The following is a 22,403-nucleotide window of genomic DNA, read 5'->3' as shown; positions in this document are numbered from 1 at the left end:
ATCCTGATGATGCGTTTCCTGTTTCTGTGGCGGTGTGAGTCGTAATTATAAGTTTTTTTTTATGCAAAAATCAAATGATTAAACTTTTAATTTGACAATAATCAGTTTATCAGACTCTCTCAGAAAATGACAAACACAGGGATTCAGTCGTATGAAGAAAGGTTAAAAATCAGTCTGAATCATAAAAACAGAATCACACTCGGTCTGTGAGGGAGCTGGTTCTTAATCCTGAGTCCGGATCAAAGTGGTTTTTATCTTTAATTTATTTTGGTTTGAGTGAACACATTAAAATAAGAAACACCAACACAGAAAACAGGAAGTTAAAGCCTAAACAGTTTGTAGAGTCCTGCTGTTCTACTTATAAACAACAGTGACACCTGCTGGTCAGAGACAAAAAATACAGGGTGGGTTTATTTGAAGCTTGACCAAAACATTTTAAAGAATTTGTTATTATTATAATCATTATAATTATTATTATTATTATTAAATTTATTATTATTATTATTATTATTAAATTTATTATTATTATTATTATTATTATTATTATTATTATTATTATTATTAAATATATCATTATTATTAAATTTATCATTATTTTTAAATTTATCATTATTGTTAAATTTATCATTATTATTAAATTTATTATTATATCATTATTATTATTATTATTATTGTTGTTGTTGTTGCTGTTGTTGTTGTTGTTGTTATTGTTATTAAAGGTTTCAGTGCTCTGGATTGGACAGTATCCTCTCCTCTCCCTTTGCAGCCTTTAGAAATAACAACAAACTAAAAACTCAGGCGCTCTGTCCCTTCATGAAACCTCCTCACCGCCGTCAGAGCTCTCTGTAGCCCCGCCCCCTCATGTGTGACCCACCTCAGACCGTCAGACGCTGACCTCCTGACCATGGTACACGTAGGTTTGCACAGACCACGTCTTTACGTCCCCTCAGCTGGTACCGGGTCGGGCCCTGCCTCAGATCCTGGTGGTCTAGATCTCACGGTGTGCTGAGACCTTCCTGCGGGGCTTTCTCCGTGTTGAGGTAACTCAGCTGCTGCAGGTGAGTGGACTAAACGACCACGATGAGACTCTCCTGTTCCTCCAGACCCCAAAGAGGAGCTCTGTTAGACTGAGGTCTGGTCCTGGGCGGGATGGACCCATGCTTTCATGTTGCTGACCCCTAATCCTGAATCCCACCTGGATGTGGAGCAGAAGTCCAGACTAGACCAGGGGACGTCTGTCAGTCCTCTATGGACCAGTTCTGGAGGGCCCGTGTGGACTGTGGCCCAGTTTCCTGGTCTTACCTGACAGGTGAGTCACCAGGTGTGAAACTCTGTCTCAGTAAAGCTCCTGTCTTCTCGTTCTGGTGCTGGGTTCGAGTCCCAGCGGCTCGTCTTCACCGTGTCTGCGTGACCTAACGCACTGGGCTGCTGCCACGTGATTGGCCGGTTAGATATTTGTGTTAACCAGCAGCTGGAGAGGAAATGACGCGGAGTAATTAAAGGCGCAGAGACGTGTGTGCTGAAAAATAGTCTTTAATAGAAACCCACAGAGAAATGTGGAAAACACAGATTTGACTGTCAAACAGATTCTGAACGTATGAATCACCCTTTCATCCCAACATGAGGACGTTATAAAAGATGAACATGTTTACAGCGTCAGGAGAAAAACTTTCAGCTGGAGGAGTTTGGAAAAATCAGCTTTAGCGCTGATGTTTGTGAAGGCACGCTGGCTTCCTGTTAGCGTCCAGGAGAATCAACCAACAGGTGAGCCGTGTTAAATGAGCGTCATGGTTCGTCTCATGTTGTGAGTCTGTTTCACAGTAACTCCTCGATTGTTTGGCTACAATCTGGTGAAAATTTGGTCTTTTTTTGGGGGGGGGGGTTAGAAAATTCAAGGTTGATTCATCTCATCTGTGTCATCTTCTCTCCTGACAAATCTCTGCAAACACGTTCATTCATTAACAAACTGCTTCCACATTCAATCAGCTCATCACCAGGACTAATATCAAAAATAAATGTTTCTCTGTGTTTGTGTCCAGTATAAAAGCATCTTTTTAAAACCACAGGTATACAAAGATATAAGGTAGGTACAGTTACACGACTAAAAGTCATCTCTACACAAACCGATGGAGCACCGTAGATCCACACCGCAGCAAACCCCAAATATACACACGTGGAAAAGTGACAGAATGCACCTTTAACCAGATTTTCTCTCTGTGATAGCAGGCGGTATGAGATAGTGTTACAAACTGAAGACAGTAAATAAAGGTTTAAACACAGAGACATGAGACGCACGGAGGCTGCAGGAAGGGGTGAGGCAGTCTGTGGCGTTTTGGCAGATGATGTTTCTCTCCTCGACTCCCAGATTCACTCCTCACTAACTCACACATTTCTCTGACTCACATCAACAGCTTATAGTTAGCAGGAGGTCAGACCACAGGGAGCAGGCTGGCTGTTTGTCCTTTCAAAGTCCTGTGCAGACGATTTTCTGCATGAATCTTTTCGTTTTCTGTCGTAAATTAAAGCTCAGGCCTGTTTTCTTGATCAGCCGTGGTTTTATTTTATTTTCAGCTCAGGCTGTAGAAAAGTGTGGAAGTAGCTCCAAGGTCTGAAAAGTGACGCCAGTGAAGAAGTGTCACCTGCAGTTCCTCAAACAGCCAGAGGGGGAGCCCGCTGCTAAAGATGCAGATGTTATTGGTTTAAAAACTTCATCCTTATATTTCTAAAATGAATTTCTGTTTGAGTTTAGTCTTGTTAAAAGTCTCCTGTAATAAAGTTTAGTGCTTATGGTTTAATATGGCCACAGTGTGAATGAAAAAGGATAAAAATCAGTGAATTTTCAGGGTCAGACTAAACTGTGAAGGCTTCCAGCACAAACTGACACAGGAACACCAACAGTTGGTTTTTCAGCTAAAACTACCAAATAACACCTGAGCTTCCTCAGCCCATGAAAGATCAGGGTTTTTTCTTTTACAGTTTCTAAATCACAATTTTTTTTCCAGATTTGAATCTTTCACTTTAGTTTTTGTTTATTAGCTGAGTTGGAAAAGAGTTACCACTTCTCTCCAGCAGAGGGCAAAATGTTTTTCATCGACTATCTGGAAACATAAGGTCAGATCCTCTGAATAAATCCTAAATGTTGTGGCATGTGCATTTTTTGGGGAAATGGTTCCTGATATAGTCTGTAGACATCATCATCTTCATTTAACTTTTTCCCACCGTCTGGGAATGAAAAAAACTAAAAATCACAAAAGTCAAAGTATTGAAGGATTGCGATTTAAACCCATTTGTCAGCCTTAAAGTTGTGAAAGAATCAAATCAGGGGAAATGGTCCCAGCCCTTGTATTTTCTTTGTTTTCACAAAGTACGCCATCTAGTGGAGTAACTTTCACCTTTGGAGGCAGCCTCCAGTGGACACTCCAGGAACTGCAGCTTTCTTTTGCACTGGTTTCATTTTTCTGCCGCTCTTGGTCAAAACAGCACAAACTTCTCCTTCAGTCTACTCGTGTGATCAGTAGACCCTGGTTTATATGCTTTGGCCACTAGAGGGCGTTCATTTTACAGTATTCTTTACTGTAAGGGTTTTTCCAGAACATTTGATTAGCAAAAATACAAAACAGCTTAACTTCAGTGGCTGCCGTTAAAGTTCAGAGTCGTGTCTTTAAGGTAAACACTTTGGACCAATAGGATGAGAGAATTTTAACCTGCTGAGCTCACGGATCAGACGGCGTGTTTCTGTCCCTGCAGGTCACATGACTGACTCTCGTGAGGCTGTGCAGATCCAGATCCAGTCTTTGAGTCTTCCATCGTCCCTGGTGTCTCGAGGAAACTTAGCAGCGTTTAATCTCGTCCACGTTGTGATTACTGAAAACGTGACGTGTGTTTGCATCATTTCCTGTTCGGTCACAGCAGCTGGTTCAAACGCTGCTACGAGTCCCGAACGGAAACCTCCGACCCCGTGTGGTTGGCGACCTGTCTGTCCAGCCATCTGTCCATGAACCTGTCCACGGCTGAAACCCCGCCCTCGCCCTCCTCTCCCGCTCTCTGTCTCTTGGCGAGGTCGCTGGCGATAGCCAGTGCTCCTCCTTTCAGGAACCGGACAAAGTTCTCGCCAACCAGCGGCCCCATGGCGTACATGCCCGGTCCTTCTGCTGCGATCACGATGTTCGTAAACGGGTCCACCTCAATCGGGTTCCTCCGGCACGTGATCGGCTCGTCTGGGTAAACGCTGAGCGGGCGCCCGTTGTCGCTCAGAAAGGAAAGGTTGGGGTGGGAGCCGATCAGAACCAGCGCCTTGGAGACCTGGACCACAGTTTGGTGGCCGGAGTCGGACTCCAGGACGCACTTCTTGTCAGGTCGGAAAGCGGCGACCTTGTAGCGCGGGAAGCTGAGGTAGCCGGGGTAGGAGGAGGGGGGTGAGGGCAGGGCAGGGGAGGAAGCAGGGGAGGAGTTCTGATGGTTCTGGGCCTGGTCCTGGGGCGGGGGGTTGGCCTGGTACTGCTGCTGGGTCATCATCTGGTGGACCTGGAGAAGAACGGACAGAAAGGAAACGTGAGACTTCAGGAACCACCACAGGGCGGCGCCACTGAGTCCCTCTTCAAACACAAACTTTCATGTTGAGCTGATTCGACCTCTGGACTCAGAAACTCATCGACCCTCAGACGGCGGCGGCCCCCCCCCCTCACCTTGTGGTATTCTGGGTAAAGTAGTTTTGGCAGCTGGTTGAAGATGAGGCCAGGGTCGTTGACCGGTCGTCTGAAGGCGTGGTAAACCGGCGTGTTCAGATGGTGAGCCGCCAACACCGCGTCAGCCGCTGTAAGCCCCGCCCCCACCACCAGCACGGGGTCTGACGATTGGTCGAGCTCGCCGCGAGAGATGGCGGCCTCCAGCTCCCAGAAAGAGTGGCAGACGAAGGGCAGGGACTCGCCCTCCACGCCGAGCCGGGCCGGGATGTCGTGGGTCCCCGTGGCTAAGACCACGTTGTGGGCGAGGAGGGAGAAAGGAACGTCCTCCGCCACCGAGGAGCCGTCTGACGGAGAGGAGGAGACGTTAGCCACCACAGTTTCATCCTTTCATACCTCATGCTTTCACCCAGAGCTGTCATTCCTGAGCCGACCAGCAGGACGTCAGCTGCCGAACTTACACGCTGTGATTTGGGATTTAAAGCCATGAATTATAACCAACAGCTCATCTAAGAGTGAAGGACGCTCTGAAATAAAACCTCTGGGCCAAAAACCGAGAAGTGAACATGAGGAAACCAGAAAGAAACAGACAGGAAGTCTTAGTTATCAAACTGTTGTTTTTGTGGCCATGAAGAGGCGCTGAGGTGAGACGTTGGCTCATTTTTCCCTGGACTTGTTTTTTCACGTTCAGATTCACCCCCTGCTGGCCACCAGAAGAACTGCAGCTCATCTCAGACACACTTCAAACCATCCACACACTCATTCACCTCCCAGCTCTTCCCCCTCCCGGCGCTGCAGTCCCGTCACCCTCCAGCAGGGCGGCGACCCCTCCTTGTTCCCGGGCTGCCTGGTCACGGCGGTGACGGTGGTCCCGCAGGCGAAGCTCTGCTCCAGGGACATCTGGGAAACGTAGTGTTGGTAGTAGGAGGCTATTTCAGCCGGGGTGGCTCGGTCATTACGAACGTTTCTGAAATAAAACAAGAGATTTTTAACGAACGCTCACAGATATGAAACAAAACCACTTATCACAAATAACTTTGATTTATAAGCTCTAAACCAGAGTCTGACAGAGAGTCACACTCAACAAAGCTTTGATAAAAACAGGACTGAAGAGAGAGCTGAGCAGGAAGTGTCTGATCAGATCAGCTGAGATGAGCCAACGTCCGTAAATCATGTGATGCTTATCTGACCTCCATCCCTGTGAAAACAACCTGAGGACGACACTATCACCTCCTGATCACCTCCTCCTGATCACCTCCTCCTGATCACCTCCTCCTGATCACCTCCTGATCACCTCCTCCTGATTACCTCCTCCTGATCACCTCCTCCTGATTACCTCCTGATCACCTCCTCCTGATTACCTCCTCCTGATCTCCTCCTCCTGATTACCTCCTCCTGATCTCCTCCTCCTGATTACCTCCTCCTGATCTCCTCCTGATCACCTCCTCCTGATTACCTCCTCCTGATCACCTCCTCCTGATTACCTCCTCCTGATCTCCTCCTGATCACCTCCTCCTGATTACCTCCTCCTGATCTCCTCCTCCTGATTACCTCCTGATCACCTCCTCCTGATTACCTCCTCCTGATCTCCTCCTGATCACCTCCTCCTGATTACCTCCTCCTGATCTCCTCCTGATCACCTCCTCCTGATTACCTCCTCCTGATCTCCTCCTGATCACCTCCTCCTGATCACCTCCTGATCACCTCCTCCTGATTACCTCCTCCTGATTACCTCCTCCTGATTACCTCCTGATCACCTCCTCCTGATTACCTCCTCCTGATCTCCTCCTGATCACCTCCTCCTGATTACCTCCTCCTGATCTCCTCCTGATCACCTCCTCCTGATCACCTCCTGATCACCTCCTCCTGATCACCTCCTGATCACCTCCTCCTGATTACCTCCTCCTGATCTCCTCCTGATCACCTCCTCCTGATCACCTCCTGATCACCTCCTCCTGATTACCTCCTCCTGATTACCTCCTCCTGATCACCTCCTGATCACTTCCTCCTGACCACCTCCTCCTGATAACCTCCTCCTGATCACCCTCTCCTGATCACCTCCTCCTGATCACCTCCTTCTGATCACTTCCTGATCACCTCCTCCTGATCACCTCCTCCTGATCACCTCCTGATCACCTCCTCCTGATCACCTCCTCCTGATCACCCTCTCCTGATCACTTCCTGATCACCTCCTCCTGATCACCTCCTCCTGATCACCTCCTGATAACCTCCTGATCACCTCCGGATCGCCTCCTCCTGATCACCTCCTGATCACTTCCTGATCACCTCCTCCTGATTACCTCCTCCTGATCACCTCCTGATCACTTCCTCCTGACCACCTCCTCCTGATAACCTCCTCCTGATCACCCTCTCCTGATCACCTCCTCCTGATCACCTCCTTCTGATCACTTCCTGATCACCTCCTCCTGATCACCTCCTCCTGATCACCCTCTCCTGATCACTTCCTGATCACCTCCTCCTGATCACCCTCTCCTGATCACTTCCTGATCACCTCCTCCTGATCACCTCCTCCTGATCACCTCCTGATCACCTCCTGATCACTTCCTGATCACCTCCTCCTGATCACCTCCTCCTGATCACCCTCTCCTGATCACTTCCTGATCACCTCCTCCTGATCACTTCCTGATCACCTCCTCCTGATCACATCCTCCTGATCTCCCTCTCCTGATCACTTCCTCATCACTTCCTGATCACCTCCTCCACCTCCTCCTGATCACCTCCTGATCACCTCCTCCTGATCACCTCCTCCTGATCACCTCCTCCTGATCACCTCCTTCTGATCACCTCCTGATCACCTCCTCCTGATCACTTCCTGATCACCTCCTCCTGATCACTTCCTGATCACATCCTCCTGATCACCCTCTCCTGATCACTTCCTGATCACTTCCTGATCACCTCCTCCACCTTCTCCTGATCACCTCCTCCACCTCCTGATCTCCTCCTGATCACCCTCTCCTGATCACTTCCTGATCACCTCCTGATCACCCTCTCCTGATCACTTCCTGATCACTTCCTGATCACCTCCTCCAGCTCCTCCTGACCTCCTGTGTCTGTGTGTGGAGCTGAGTGGAGCAGCTCTGTGTGATGGTGGAGACGTCGTGTGGTGGTAACTTAGGACCAACCTGCGTTTCTCCCTCATCCAGTCCTTCAGCTTGAGTCCAGGGAGCTCCATCCAGTTGGCCAAGCTCAGGGTGAGCATGGAGCCCTCCATGGCCTGAGAGGAGAGACACAGGAAACAGTCAAACCTCACGCCTGCAGTCTGCAGTTCTCCTTTCCTGAGTGTTTTTAAAGAGTTTCTGAGGTTTAAAGTTGATCCTCCTCCAGTCATGTGCTCATCACACTGTCAGCGTGTGCAAATAAGCAGGAGACGAGGAAACAAAGCTCGTTTGCACACATTACCATACAGTCTGCACATTCAGGGAGGAGAACAAAAGCCCTGTTGTTTGAAAGGCTTCAGCTTAATGTGTCAGGACACGTCAGAAAAATGTGGATTTACTTCATTTCCACTGGTTGGACTAAATAAAAATGATCTAATGAACTGAGGGTTGAAATTAACTAACACACGTTAGTCTCATATCACTGTTTGACACCAGGAGCATTTTTCAGCTCAGCTGAATTTTTAAAGGAACATTTTTCTCTGATCGATTCACTGTAACACGTTAACGTCACGGCTCTGTTTCTGCTGCTTTCCTACATTTCTTCACTCATTGCAATAAAACAAACATGAGTCGAGAGCAGCACAGGACGCAGAGTGACGAGAGTTAGCTTTCTGCTAACCAGCTATGTGTCACATACCTGTAATTAGCTTGTGCTAACATGCTAAATCAGGTGCACAGCTCTGGAGTCTCTCACACGTAGACATGTGATGCTACAGGTGGCTACAGAGTGTGTTCATGTAGTAACAGTCAGAGGCTGTAGGTGTGTGCTGCAGCTGGCACTGAGCCCAGAAGGAGGAGTTACTGACAGGAAACAGAAACTCCTGCAGACCCTTCCTCTAACTTTAGTTTTTATGTCTCTTTGAGCCAATTCTTCAGATTTAAAGTTGATTTTAATCAAACTGAGTTGGAATAAAATATTTCAGGTGATTTCACCTTTATTCCTGATCTTATTATTCCTGATCTTCATTCCTGATCTTATTATTCCTGATCTTATTATTCCTGATCTTATTATTCCTGATCTTATTATTCCTGATCTTATTATTCCTGACCTTATTATTCCTGATCTTGTTATTCCTGATCTTATTATTCCTGACCTTGTTATTCCTGACCTTATTATTCCTGATCTTATTATTCCTGACCTTGTTATTCCTGATCTTATTATTCCTGATCTTATTATTCCTGATCTTATTATTCCTGATCTTCATTCCTGACCTTGTTATTCCTGATCTTATTATTCCTGATCTTATTATTCCTGACCTTGTTATTCCTGACCTTATTATTCCTGATCTTCATTCCTGATCTTATTATTCCTGATCTTATTATTCCTGATCTTCATTCCTGACCTTGTTATTCCTGATCTTATTATTCCTGATCTTATTATTCCTGATCTTATTATTCCTGATCTTCATTCCTGACCTTGTTATTCCTGATCTTATTATTCCTGATCTTATTATTCCTGATCTTATTATTCCTGACCTTATTATTCCTGATCTTGTTATTCCTGATCTTATTATTCCTGACCTTGTTATTCCTGACCTTATTATTCCTGATCTTGTTATTCCTGATCTTATTATTCCTGATCTTATTATTCCTGATCTTATTATTCCTGATCTTATTATTCCTGACCTTGTTATTCCTGATCTTGTTATTCCTGACAGTATCATTTCATCATTATTGTCTCCTCCAGTGACCCTGACTGAAGAAATGAATAATCTTCACAGAAACCAGAGTGAATCATTTGGATCTCCACAGACCCCCTGCTGGTGTCGACCCTGAACTTTCACTGAAACTTCCTGAGATGTTAAAAAATAACAAGTGGGTTTTCATCACGTACGTGCCAGGCTCCTCCAGGTGGACCTTTCCCCAGCACCAGGTGAGGGATGGCCCGCTCCGGCTCGTACTGCCATTCCAGCGGCGACGTGTGATCAAACCCAAAGTCGCTGTCAGGCAGCAGCAGAGAATCAAAAAGCACCGCCACTGGGTTGGAGGAGCGTCCCTCCAGCCCCTCGCACAGATACTCCAGATCCTGAGAGGAAGAGGAAGAGGAAGAGAGGAAGAGGAAGAGGAAGAGAGGAAGAGGGGCTCTGTGAGGCGCTCGTGGCTGGAATGATGCTCGCTCTAACATTCCTCAGGGTTTTCGTGCGTTACCTGCTCCAGCAGAGACAGGTGAGGCTGCTCTGCCAGCTTGCTGTTCAGCAGAGGGTTGGGGTGTGATGCCCCGGGCGACAGGTAGGGGGTGTAACCTGACAGCAGGTAGGAGAGGCAGATCCCTGACGGGCCATTACCTGGAAGCAAACAGAGAGGGCTGAGTGACGGGGTGAGCTGTGGAGCGCCGTGCTCTGCAGGCGTGTCACCGCATGCAGCGTTAGCACACCTGCACAAACAGCAGAGCTGAAATAAATCCTGAAATAAATAAAGTTTGAAGTGTGCAGCTGTAAATAAAGTGACTGAAGCAGAGTTCAGGTTTGAGTTTCTGCAGGAGGAGACGTCAGCGCTCTCTCTTAAAAACATCTCCCTACGCTCTAAATGTGATGTTTATGAGCGCCTCAGAGGGTTTGATCGGTGTCATCGAATGCTAAGCTCTAAGTCTGCACGCCACCTTGATAACCTGTGGTCACTCCACAGCTCAGCAGCCTGCAGACGTGGTTAGCATGTAGCCTGTTAGCTCTTTCTGGGAGCAGCTCTTCCAGCGTTGTGGGCGTCTGCCTGTTAGCTCAGAGCTGAGCTCATTTATAGAAATAATGCATCATAAAAACAGGAAGAAGCTGGAGAACCACTCATCTATACTATACTACATCTAAAGGTGTGTGACAAGGTCTTCTTCCCGTCAGCGTTAGCAGGTTAGCAGCAGCAGAGAAATTAGCAGAAAGCTGCAGCAGGAGGAGTGTCAGAGACCTCCTCCCTTCAGTCCTTCTGAGGTTCAAACAGGAATTTTAGCCGTGAGCAAATTCTCCCAAACTGTGTCAGCACAGACCCCAGGACGTACAGATGACCCAGATATGAATCTTTCTCTTCAACAGGCGCTTACATAACCACAGGCTCTGAGTCACGCTGCAAAGACACAGACTGCAGGAACGACACGTCGATCACAGCCAGTCTCTGCACCGCTCCAAATGTCGACTGTGTAAACTCAAAGTGCCACAGTTAAAGCCCCAGCAGAAAGAAAACAGAGCTCTGAGAGAAAAACTCTGTGTCTGGACTTCTTAACAAAACAACCTGTTTTATTCTCTACACAGACGATGCTCACACCGGACCAGACTGTCACTGACAACGATCCCGTGGTTGAGTTAAACTCAAAGCAGTTCAGGATTATGACACAGAAACAAGCGTTTATCAAACTGAACCAGGATGACCTCCTCAGGAAGACTCCCAGCTGACGCTGAAAGCTCCTCATGGGCCTGTTCTGCATAGCATAGCATAGCATGAAGGAGGTATTTTGGCTTCACTTTGCAAAGAGCACGTGTCGTCCAGTGAACTGTGAGTGCAGCTGTCCTTTCCTGGTGTGTTCAGGTGCTTGTTAAAAGTAGGAAAAGAGAGCGCTGTGCTGTTATAACCTCATAAACAAATCAAGCTGCTCCCATTTTACATAACCACAATGACAAAGCAAAACATGTGTGTGTGTGTGTGTGTGTGTGTGTGTGTGTGTGTGTGTGCGCGTGTGTGTGTGTGTGTGTGTGTGTGTGTGTGTGTGAGTGTGTGTGTGTGTGTGTGTGTGTTTCTTACCGATAATGACCACAGGAAGAGTCTTTCCAGGGATGATTTCTTGATCCTGCAGATCCATCTCCACCTGAGGACAGAGAAACACGCTCGTTAAATCGTCATTTTCACATGAAGCGTGTTTCTGCAGAGTCATTCATGTCGTCACCATGGTTACGTAAGAAAAGAGTGAAAGGTGAAGTGGTTATTCATGTGCACTCACCCAACAACATGCATGATAAAACAGGAAGTGTGTGTGTGGCATGACTCAGCAACTTGAACCTGCTGTGAGACCATGACTCAGCAGAAAACAAAGGAGCCAAATGCTGACACACTGATAATTACTAATGATAATTAATGACTGATAATTACTGATAATAATTAGTAACTGATAATTAATAACTGATAATTATTATAACAGGAAGATTCAAACTCCTGCTCCTTGGTCAGCTCACAGGGTCGACCTGTTAATCATTGTTAGAGTCTGTCACGAGTCACAGCGGTCAGCCAGTAGGTTTCCACTGACCTCTGACACACACACACACACACACACACACACACACACACACACACACACACACACACACACACACACACACACACACACACACAGCTCCCTGTCTGTGTGAGCTCATGGTTTAACAAAGCAACCTGACCGCGAGTCCACAGACACAGAGACACAGAGTCAGCGTGTGTGGGAGCTCAGGAGGTTGACTTCCTGTAAACGAGGTAAACGAGGTAAACGAGGTAAACGAGGTAAACGAGGGTCAGTAAAGGAAGAAAATGAGTAAAAAAAACTAAAAACTACTCAAAGATCTGAAAAAAGAGCTGAAGTTTGCTTCTCTGTGTGCAGTTAGTTTCATCCCAGCAAAAACAGCTGATTTCACCTGTTTGGAACCTGTCAGGCTGATTAATCGCTGCCTGATTAATAAATCATGACCGCGTCACATGATTCTGTCACATAATTCAGGTCACATGACTCAGGTCACATGATTCAGCTCACACTCAGCCAAGTATCAGGAGGTGTGGAGAGTTTGGACTTGTGTTTTGATTCTCGTCCAGCTCTTTGTGGTTTGTGTTTGGATCGTCCGTCAGGTCAGCCTCCAGCAACAGGTGGAGATCTGAGCGGGTTTGTCAGGTGACATGAAGGTCAGGAAGAGCTGGTGGAGCTGCAAACATCCTGAGGGTTGGCCTGCAGCCGCCGCACGCCATCACGAGGTGAGCAAACAAACTCTCCTGAAGTCGGCCTGCACCCTGAGGTGCCGATCATCATATAAACATCAGTAAAAACACAACAACAACAACAACAGAGTCATTTTATCCACCTGTTGCCTGCTGACACCTGAGTCTGCGCTGACACCTGAGTCTGCACTGACCTGCTGCAGCTGAAGCCCCGCCCTAATTAACCATTTCCCTCCAAACGGAGGCTCCTGCTGCTTCACACACAAAGGTTTTCAGGAGTAAAACTTTTTCTACCTTTGCAGTTTTTGTTTCTGTTTCAGGTCTGTCTCCTTCCTACCTCCTGACTCAGGAGGCAGAGCCTGGTCTGAGCCTAGACCCGCCCCCTTTGTTAGACCCCAGCCTCCCCACCACAGACCCATCCTCTGGTTCTGCTGGTTTTAGCTGTGTTTGTGGGGCAGCTGAGGGTTGTCAGTACCCAGTGATTGGACGTATGGAGCCTGGGTCTGATCGACTGGTTCCTGATGTAGACATCATCATCATCATCATCATCATCATCATCATCGTCATCGTCATCATCATCATCATCATCATCATCATCATCATCGTCATCAAGTCCCCAGACTGATGAAGTTCCCCTGACTTAGGGGTCAACTCACAGCAACAACGAGTAAAGATTTGTGACTTGAGCTCAAACTTCATCAGACGGCGCTGACGGCAGGATTTGATTTCCTGAAGACGTCTGAGTTCTCAGCAACACAAACGACGACGGCAGAAAAAAGAGGAAACAGCTGACGCTAACTTTCAGCGCTTGACATTTACTGGATCCCTGGTTTTCTTCACTTGGTGCAGAAACAGTTTAAGGTCGGACGCTGAGAGGTCGTCTAACCAAATACAGGAAATGACATCAGAAAAATTGGTTCAGAATTCGTTCATTCATTTATTTTCTGATCCACTTCTCCTGTTCAGGGTGGGTGGAGCCTATCTCAGCTGTCACTGGGCGAGAGGCGGGGTTCACCGTGGACTGGTCTCCAGCCAATCACAGGGCTTCATAATTTATTTTACATGCAGAAAGACCTTGCTTAGGAAACTGGAGAGCCCCCTGCAGGTTGGAGGAGGAAGTGTCTGATTACAGAGCAAACTCAGAGCGTGATGTCAGCCGCGCCGTGTGAGGCGCTCTTAGAAAAACTGCACAGTCATTCTTCAACAGGCAGAGCGAGTCGGACGTATGGGGGGAGGAGGGTGAGGAGGGGGAGGAGGGGGAGGGGGGGTAGGAGGGGGGGGAGGAATTCAGAGATAAACGGGGGTTACATAAGGCCGGAGCAGAGCTGGCCTGGAGCCCAGATAAGAGCCTGTTTCACTGCCAAAGGCTTCACTGGAGAGCCCACACACACACACACACACACACACACACACACACACACACACACACACACACACACACACACACACACACACACACACACACACACACACACACACACACACGGTGGAGGACTACGTGCAGCCCCACTGGCCTGGTTTCCTTGAGGTCTTGACAGAATAATTGGCTCTCCTCGGTCTGTTGGCGGAGGGAGGAGCAGAGGAGCAGAGGAGCCCAGAGGAGGTGACTAACTCCTGATTTACAGTAAAGACGACGGAGTCAATGAAGCTCTTTGTTTCTCTGTTCATTCATTCAGAAATAAACCACCTAGATCTGCCTCTCTCTTTCTCAGGAAACCACCGTTTACTGAGAGTCTTCCTGATGTGGGACCATCTGATCCCTCTCTGAGACCAGGGGGCGTGTCCCACCACCTTCTGTGTTTACATCAACAACAACCAGAGACCTGGGCCCTGTTCTACGAAGCAGGATTACTGCCTAGCGAGGTAGCTTTGAGGATAGGTTTCGGATTCCCTGTTCTACGACACGGGATCACTCCTCAGCAAGGCGAGTCTCCATGGCAACGTACGCTGAACGGCTAACCTGCTCCGGGGCAGGTTAGGTTCCAGATTGAACTCGCGGACTATTAAAACCCCGCCCACTGACCAATGAGCCCTCACGAAAAAATGGCTTGTCCGTTCTTAGAGGATCCCGTGGACATCGGAGCCCGACCCACTCTCTTTTTGGGATGACCACCTTTATGAAAGGTACCGGTTTTCCAGGGAGGGGTTGGTAGTATATGACACTTTCTACAGGTAGCCTAGTTAAAGGGAATGAAGAACTCTCATTGCTGTAATAAGATCTTCAATGCCAACACTTGTGTTCCATGACAATATTTTATCGCCCGTATTAAAATTGTGACAGGAATTCATGTAGGGCTCATGTGGGCTACATGTCACACAAAAAAATGTAAACACGATAGGAATGAACAAATGAATAAATTCATCTAAGAAATAAATTAGTTTGTTGCATGTTACAGTAAAAGTGCATGGTGAACAGTGCTATTTCAGGATGATAATGGCACAAAAGATTTTATTTGCACTACACCACTACACTTACGCATTTAGACTGTCAGCAATTTTCTGCCAGCACTCCTTCCGTGCTTTAGCAGCGGCGAGAGTGCTGCTTTTAACGTTAATTACATGTCTCACCTCGTCATACTTCCTCATGATCACCTCCTGCTCCTCCTGAGTGAAGTATGCGCTCCTTCTCTCTCCGCCTGCTCTGACACTCCAGACTGCTCCAAGTTCGCGATTGGTCAGATGCAGCGGGCTCCGCCTTATATTTGTGCACGCGCTCATTGCCTAGCTGGATCCACTTCTGAGGTTGATAACCAGCGTTGTAAAACCGTGTAGCGAGATTGCCGGCTACCGCGCTCAGTTCAGCGAGGTAGCTCCAAGGCTATCTCGCTAGGCTGAACTTGCTTCGTAGAACAGGGCCCTGGTGGCACTGACGGGGAAACAGGATGCAGAGACGTCTGATCCTCCAAAATGAAACCTTTGGTGTGACAGGCTTTCAGAAGGAGCTACAGGAAGTCTGAGGCAGCAGTTTCTGATCAAAGTCGGATTTGTTCGTAGGGTGAGGACGTGAGGACGTGAGGACGTGAGGATGTGAGGAAGTGAGGACGTGAGGACGTGAGGAAGTGAGGACGTGAGGACAGGAGGACGGGAGTACGTGAGGACAGGAGGACAGGAGGACGTGAGGACGTGAGGAAGTGAGGACGTGAGGACAGGAGGACGTGAGGAAGTGAGGACGTGAGGACAGGAGGACGTGAGGAAGTGAGGACAGGAGGACAGGAGGACAGGAGGACAGGAGGACGTGAGGACGTGAGGACGTGAGGACGTGAGGACAGGAGGACAGTTTCAAAAGCTGCATTTCAACCAGAGGGTCCAGCCTCTTTTAGTTCCTGTTCAACAGTCCCAGAACTAAACAGTTCCTGTGGGTCTTTGTTAGTCTGAGCGCTTGGACCTGGGTAGATTATGCGAAACAGCATCAGACCAGTAGAGGGCAGTAACAACAATGAAGGCCTATCAGCCAATGAAATCATAGAAGGAGACAGACAAGCTGTGTGGCCCTGCAGTTAGCCTGTTAGCCTGTTAGCCTGTTAGCATGGAGGATCCTCAGCCTGTGCTGGTTCTGATCCAGATCTATTTCCCTGCTGAAGGATCCGTTGACTCTTAAAGGAGAACAGCTCAGAGACAGAGTCGGTCATTGGTTGTTGATTGTTTGGCCATCCCCGTTGGTCCCTGATCTGCCACAGGTCGGTTGGTCAGGTGGTCAGGTGGTCAGGTGGTCAGGTGGTCAGGTGGTCAGGTGGTCAGGTGGTCGGTATTTTTGTGGTAAATGGATTTGTTAACGACACAAAGGAGACAGAGCCAATGACTGAGCCTTTTTCCCTCAGCCACGTGACACAGATCAAAGCCGTTTCTCAAATCCCCAAACAGCTGGAAGCAGAGAACCAGCAGACTGAGCGCTCCCCGTCTACAGCGTGAAGACGCAGAGATGGAGCCGTGTTAGGAGATAATAACCAGCTTCACACACCTGTCAGTTTCCTGCCTGATCCTCTCATTACACAAATATTTGCTCAACTTTCAGGCTGAGCATCGTCAGAGAGAGGGGACTATGAAGAGACGACACTCGCAGCACAAACATTTCGTTGTTTTCTTCCTCGTACTCGTCTTTGACTCGGAGCGCCATGTTTCCCGTGTGAACACTTCCTGTCAGCCACAGGTCAGACTTCTCTGCAGCTCGTGGAAGTTCACACACTAACTTCGTGCCCAGGAAGTGATCTGGCACCTGTCCAGGAACCACTCCCCTGTTTCCACTCTTTGATCCGGGCTGGGACCTGAACAAACGACCCTCCAGGTCCAGGTCCAGAGCCAAAGCCCGGATCACACACGGAGCCTGAACAAAGGAGGAGGCGTGTGCGACGCTGGCATGGCGCCGACATCGACCTGAGCTGAACCTGTGGGCTGAAGTCAGCTGGTACGCTCACGCCTCGTTGGCTGACGGGAGGATCGTTTACGATGGCCTGAAGCCATCCACACCATAGGGGGCGATACAGAGCAACAACACGCTCATGATGATCATTTTTAAAAGACGTCTAATTGTTTTGTTTTTTGCTTTCTGAACTTTTTCTTTCTCATATTTCACTGATGTTCCCAACCCTGATTTTCAGACACACTGAAGCACTGCTTCATACCTGTACCTGAAGGTAACTTCCTGTCTGTCTCTGCCTGTGAGCCTTCAAAATAAGAGCGTGATCAACAACCAGATAATTTATCTGAGAGTGAGGTTTAATCGTCCTCAGTCAGGGACAAAGAAACTCCTTCATGTTTTCATTCTTTGTTCAGGTTTTTAAATATCAAATCTGAGCAAACATGAAGCAATGAGAAATACACTCAGCACGTTTGGTGTTTTACTGAACATAACAGGATTAAATCAACAGATAACAAACTCAGCCAGCATCGTCAATATTTAACATCATGAGCACAGCGCCCCCTGTTTTCTTTGTGTTTCTGTTTTTGTTCTGCGTGTTGAATTCCCTGATCGGGTTTTGTTTTAGCACATTTCTGCACATGAAACTCACACGCACTAAAACTAAACTAAACTAACTGACTAACTAACTGACTAACTAACTGACTGACTAACTAACTAACTGACTAACTAACTGACTAACTAACTAACTGACTAACTAACTAACTGACTAACTGACTGACTAACTAAACTAACTGACTAACTAACTAACTGACTAACTAACTAACTGACTAACTAACTAACTGACTAACTAACTAACTACCTAACTAACTAACTAACTAACTAACTAACTAAGTGCACGGCCTTGTGCATGCTCACAGGGTTTTCTGTGGTGCTGTTTGTCCCCTGACAGCAGCCGTAGCGTCGCTGTGAGGACCTCGGAGTTTGTGCTCGGTGGTTTCTGTCAGCTGATGAAGACAAACAAAGAGTGATGGGATTAACAAAAACACAGAGAGCTCCTCGCTGCCAAACACCTTCATGTTTACTGTCAGGGACAGCTCCTGGCTCATCAAACACACACGTGATTCACACACACACAGCATCACCTGCAGCACGCACGGCACGTCTGCACCGAGCTGCACTGAGAGAGGAGCACGATGCAACCTTCCTCTGTGACGCAAACACTGACCACAGCACACAAACACAAACACTTCCTGTCATGATGCTGAAATCTCTCAGCCTGCTCATAAAACCACAGCTCTGACCTCTGACCTCTGAATCTCTGACCTCTGACCTCTGAATCTCTGAATCTCTGACCTCTGAATCTCGTGTTCACCTCGAGCATGTCACACAGGGAAGTCTCCTAAACCCAGCCCCTGCAGAGCCTCTGGACGTTCAGCTCCTCCTCACCTTAAAGTAAATCAGGTTGCACCAGCTCGTCCTCTCTGAGCTTATATAACACGTCTTTAACGCTCCGTGTGGCTCCTGCACTCACGCCGCCCTGACTTCCTCCCCTGGCTGACCCACTGCGCCGCCATCTGCAGCGTCCAGACGGCTAATGAGATTTTAATTATCGGCACGCTGGACTACAAACCAGGAGACCTCCAGAGGGGAGGCCAAGTGGGTCCTGACAGACCAGACGGACCGTTTTTAAACCAATCAGCATGAAGAGGGACTCATTATCACAGACCACTGATCCACGCTGCACCGCGGTCTCTCTGTGTCACTGCTCCACAAACAAAAACCCTCTCCACTGTCCCACTGAGAGACCAGGACTGAAACCATCCTGGATCCAGGAAGAAAAGTCACTGAGCCGCTGACTGCAGCCAAACAACAACGTCAAACACAGCGAGGACACGAGAGACAAAGGCTGACGCCGTAAAACAGCCACGGCTCACAGGGAGAGGCCTGACGAGAGGAATTTACAAACCTAAAGGGACGGAGACACAGCACACAGACACACAGCAGGGGAGGAGAGGAGGAGAGGAGGAGAGGAGGAGAGGAGGAGAGGAGGAGAAGAGGAGGAGGAGGAGGAGGAGAGGCGGAGAGGAGGAGAGGAGGAGGAGGAGGAGGAGAGGAGGAGAGGAGGAGAGGAGGAGGAGAGGAGGAGAGGAGGAGAGGAGGAGGAGGAGGAAGAGGAGGAAAGGCCTGACGAGAGGAATCTACAAACCCTAAAGGGACGGAGACACAGCACACAGACACACAGCAGGGGAGGAGAGGAGGAGAGGAGGAGAGGAGGAGAGGAGGAGGAGAGGAGGAGGAGAGGAGGAGAGGAGGAGAGGAGGAGGAGAGGAGGAGAGGAGGAGAGGAGGAGAGGAGGAGGAGGAGGAAGAGGAGGAAAGGCCTGACGAGAGGAATCTACAAACCCTAAAGGGACGGAGACACAGCACACAGACACACAGCAGGGGAGGAGGAGGAGGAGATGAGGAGGAGGAGGAGATGAGGAGGAGGAGAGGAGGAGGAGAGGGAAAGGAGGAGGAGGAGAGGAGAGGAGGAAAGGAGGAGAGGAGAGGAGGAGGAGAGGAGAGGAGGAAAGGAGGAGAGGAGGAGAGGAGGAGGAGGAGGAGGAGGAGGAGGAGAAGGAGGAGGAGGGGAGGAGGAAAGGAGGAAAGGAGGAGAGGAGGAGGAGGAGGAGGAGGAGGAGAAGGAGGAGGAGGGGAGGAGGAAAGGAGGAAAGGAGGAGAGGAGGAGGAGGAAAGGAGGAAAGGAGGAGGAGGAGGAGGAGGAGAAGGAGGAGGAGGAGGAAGAGGAGGAGGAGAGGAGGAAAGGAGGAGAGGAGGAGGAGGAGAGGAGGAGGAGGAGGAAGAACAGGGCATCCTCCAAATGATGATCTACCTCCAAAACAAACAAACCTGTTTTTTCTTTCTTTAACTTTTAACTACGAGCTCACGAGTTTGTTTCTGAGCCAACGCAGCAGCAGCACAGCACAGCATGCAGAGCAGCATGCAGAGCAGCACGCAGAGCAGCACGCAGAGCAGCATGCAGAGCAGCACGCAGAGCAGCACAGCACGCAGCATGCAGCACAGTATGCAGCACAGCATGCAGCACAGCATGCAGCACAGCATGCAGCACAGCACGCAGCACAGCATGCAGAGCAGCTTGCAGCGCAGCACGCAGCACAGCGTGCAGCGCAGCATGCAGAGCAGCATGCAGAGCAGCATGCAGCGCAGCATGCAGAGCAGCTTGCAGCGCAGCATGCAGCAGAGCATGCAGAGCAGCTTGCAGCGCAGCACGCAGCACAGCATGCAGCGCAGCATGCAGAGCAGCACACAGCACAGCATGCAGCGCAGCACGCAGCGCAGCATGCAGAGCAGCATGCAGAGCAGCATGCAGAGCAGCATGCAGAGCAGCAGCAGAGGGAAACAGGACTTTGTCATCCCTGGTTTCAGACTAATATTTAATCAGCAGTTTGCAGGAAAGGCTCCAGATACGAGGAAGATGTTCCAGGTCAGATCTACAGTTCCTGCAGAGCAGTTCTGAGCTCAGACACATGTTGTTACGTCACCTTCATGTTCATCATTTCCCTCTGAGCTGCGCTGTTCGCTGGCCTGGATCTGCAGTTACTGTAAGACCCTGAGTTTAGCAGGTTTAATCAACCCTTCTGCTGTAACAGCACCTGAAATACATTACCCATGATGCACTGAGTCAGACTGACCAAATCTCTACAGAGTTTGATGAAAGAGGAAGCTCTGAGTTAGAGGAGTGAAATGTTGTCAGCTAGTTTCATCAGCCTGCACTCAGTCAGAGTTTGTTTTCACTGATTTCTGCTTTAAACACTTTTTCACTTTCTTCTTCTTCTCACCTGACGCTGTTATTTCCTCTCTCAGTCTTTCTTCAGTGAGGTGTTTGAAGGTGCAGCATGAATAATGATCAGTATGCAGCTCTTCAGAGTTCCCGTCTATAGAGTCAAACAGCCTGAGGCAGCTGGAGGGCGAGAGGGCGAGAGGGTGAGAGGGTGAGAGGGTGAGAGGGGACGGTTCAGGTTAAACTGACGCTTAACACTGGAGAAACTTCTTCAACAACGGAGAGAGGAGAAACACACACACACACACACACACACCTTCATGTGCAAGAGAAATGAAAACAAACACCGCCATGACGTCATCAAAAAGTTCAACTGACAGAAGCTTCACATCAACCACACACACACACACACACACACACACACACACACACACACACACACACACACACACACACACACACACACAGCTGCATTGGTTTCAGCAGGACACTGTGTGTGTGTGTGTGTGTGTGGTGTGGACCCTCCCACCGGCTGCTGAACTGACTGACTCTCATCACGTCAGCGTGTGAGCTGAGACCTGCACACACTGCACCGCTGATACACACACACACACACACACACACACACACACACACACACACACACACACACACCGTGTAACCTGTTATAGAAGCTTTATGCAGCCACACTGACTCATCTGTAACCCACTGACCACACACACACACACACACACACACACACACACACACACACACACACACACACACGCACACTCAGAGCCCCTCACACACACCGTGTTTCCCGCATGCGCACGCCGCGCTGCGCAGAAAGCAGATGAAGGTTACTCACAGATATTTCCTGATGTGAGCTGCTGTGTCGTCCGCTCGCTGAGAACCTTCCAGAAGCAGAAACTCGGAGTTGATCTTCTCCTCTTCCTCCGCAGACTCTCACTCTCTCATTCCGCTACCTCTCGGGCTTTTTGTCCGTCCAGTCTTCCGTACATGTGCCGCGCAGACCGCCAGCTGCCGCTGCGAGCTGCACCGTCTGGATTATATACCACTACAGCAGCCGGGCCTGCTGGCCAATCAGAGGCCGAGCCGGCGCTGAGTCACCACACAGGCTCCTCCCACCTCGTCACCGCTGAGCAGCTTTAACAAAGATCGTCTATAGGCGCAGCTGCAGGGCAGGCGAGGCTGACGTCACCGCAGGGGGCGGGGCTGTTCGGTAACCGTGAGATGACCAAACGGAGACATGAGGAGGTGCAGTCCTAACGATCAGAGAGGGTCAGAGCCGGTTTTTAACCGGACTCTGCATGACTTTAAATCAGAAATAACACGGGATAAATGTACTGATCACTTTATAATGGATAAATATACTGATCACTTATCGTTAATTTACTTTAATTATCGTTCTGCTCTCAGTTTATCAGTTTATCTTTGGGCTTTCACTGTTAATAAACTAACATTTGTTTATTTATCCAATCACATATTTATCCATCCAACAAAATCCATCTGAATTGGGATTTT

At 48.7% G+C, this 22,403-nt stretch overlaps 1 protein-coding gene across 1 annotated transcript; it reads right to left on the bottom strand.

Moving 5' to 3' along the window:
- Positions 1-1,875: 1,875 nt before the first annotated feature.
- osgn1 (oxidative stress induced growth inhibitor 1) lies at positions 1,876-21,941 on the bottom strand. Its single transcript, XM_074680954.1, has 8 exons — positions 21,727-21,941; positions 11,585-11,648; positions 10,010-10,146; positions 9,696-9,887; positions 7,826-7,917; positions 5,450-5,649; positions 4,686-5,029; positions 1,876-4,524 (listed from the first exon to the last, which is right to left on the bottom strand). The coding sequence occupies exons 2-8, from the start codon at positions 11,640-11,642 to the stop codon at positions 3,928-3,930; spliced, it is 1,620 nt and encodes a 539-aa protein (XP_074537055.1). The 5' UTR covers positions 11,643-11,648; positions 21,727-21,941; the 3' UTR covers positions 1,876-3,927.
- Between the last annotated feature and the right edge of the window lie 462 nt (positions 21,942-22,403).

This window comes from Halichoeres trimaculatus, unplaced genomic scaffold, assembly GCF_033239565.1.
Source record: "Halichoeres trimaculatus isolate MK-OKI-2021-1 unplaced genomic scaffold, fHalTri1.1 fHalTri1_scaffold_1, whole genome shotgun sequence".
NCBI classification, from domain to species: domain Eukaryota; kingdom Metazoa; phylum Chordata; class Actinopteri; order Labriformes; family Labridae; genus Halichoeres; species Halichoeres trimaculatus.
This window is presented reverse-complemented; position numbering and strand designations above follow the sequence as displayed.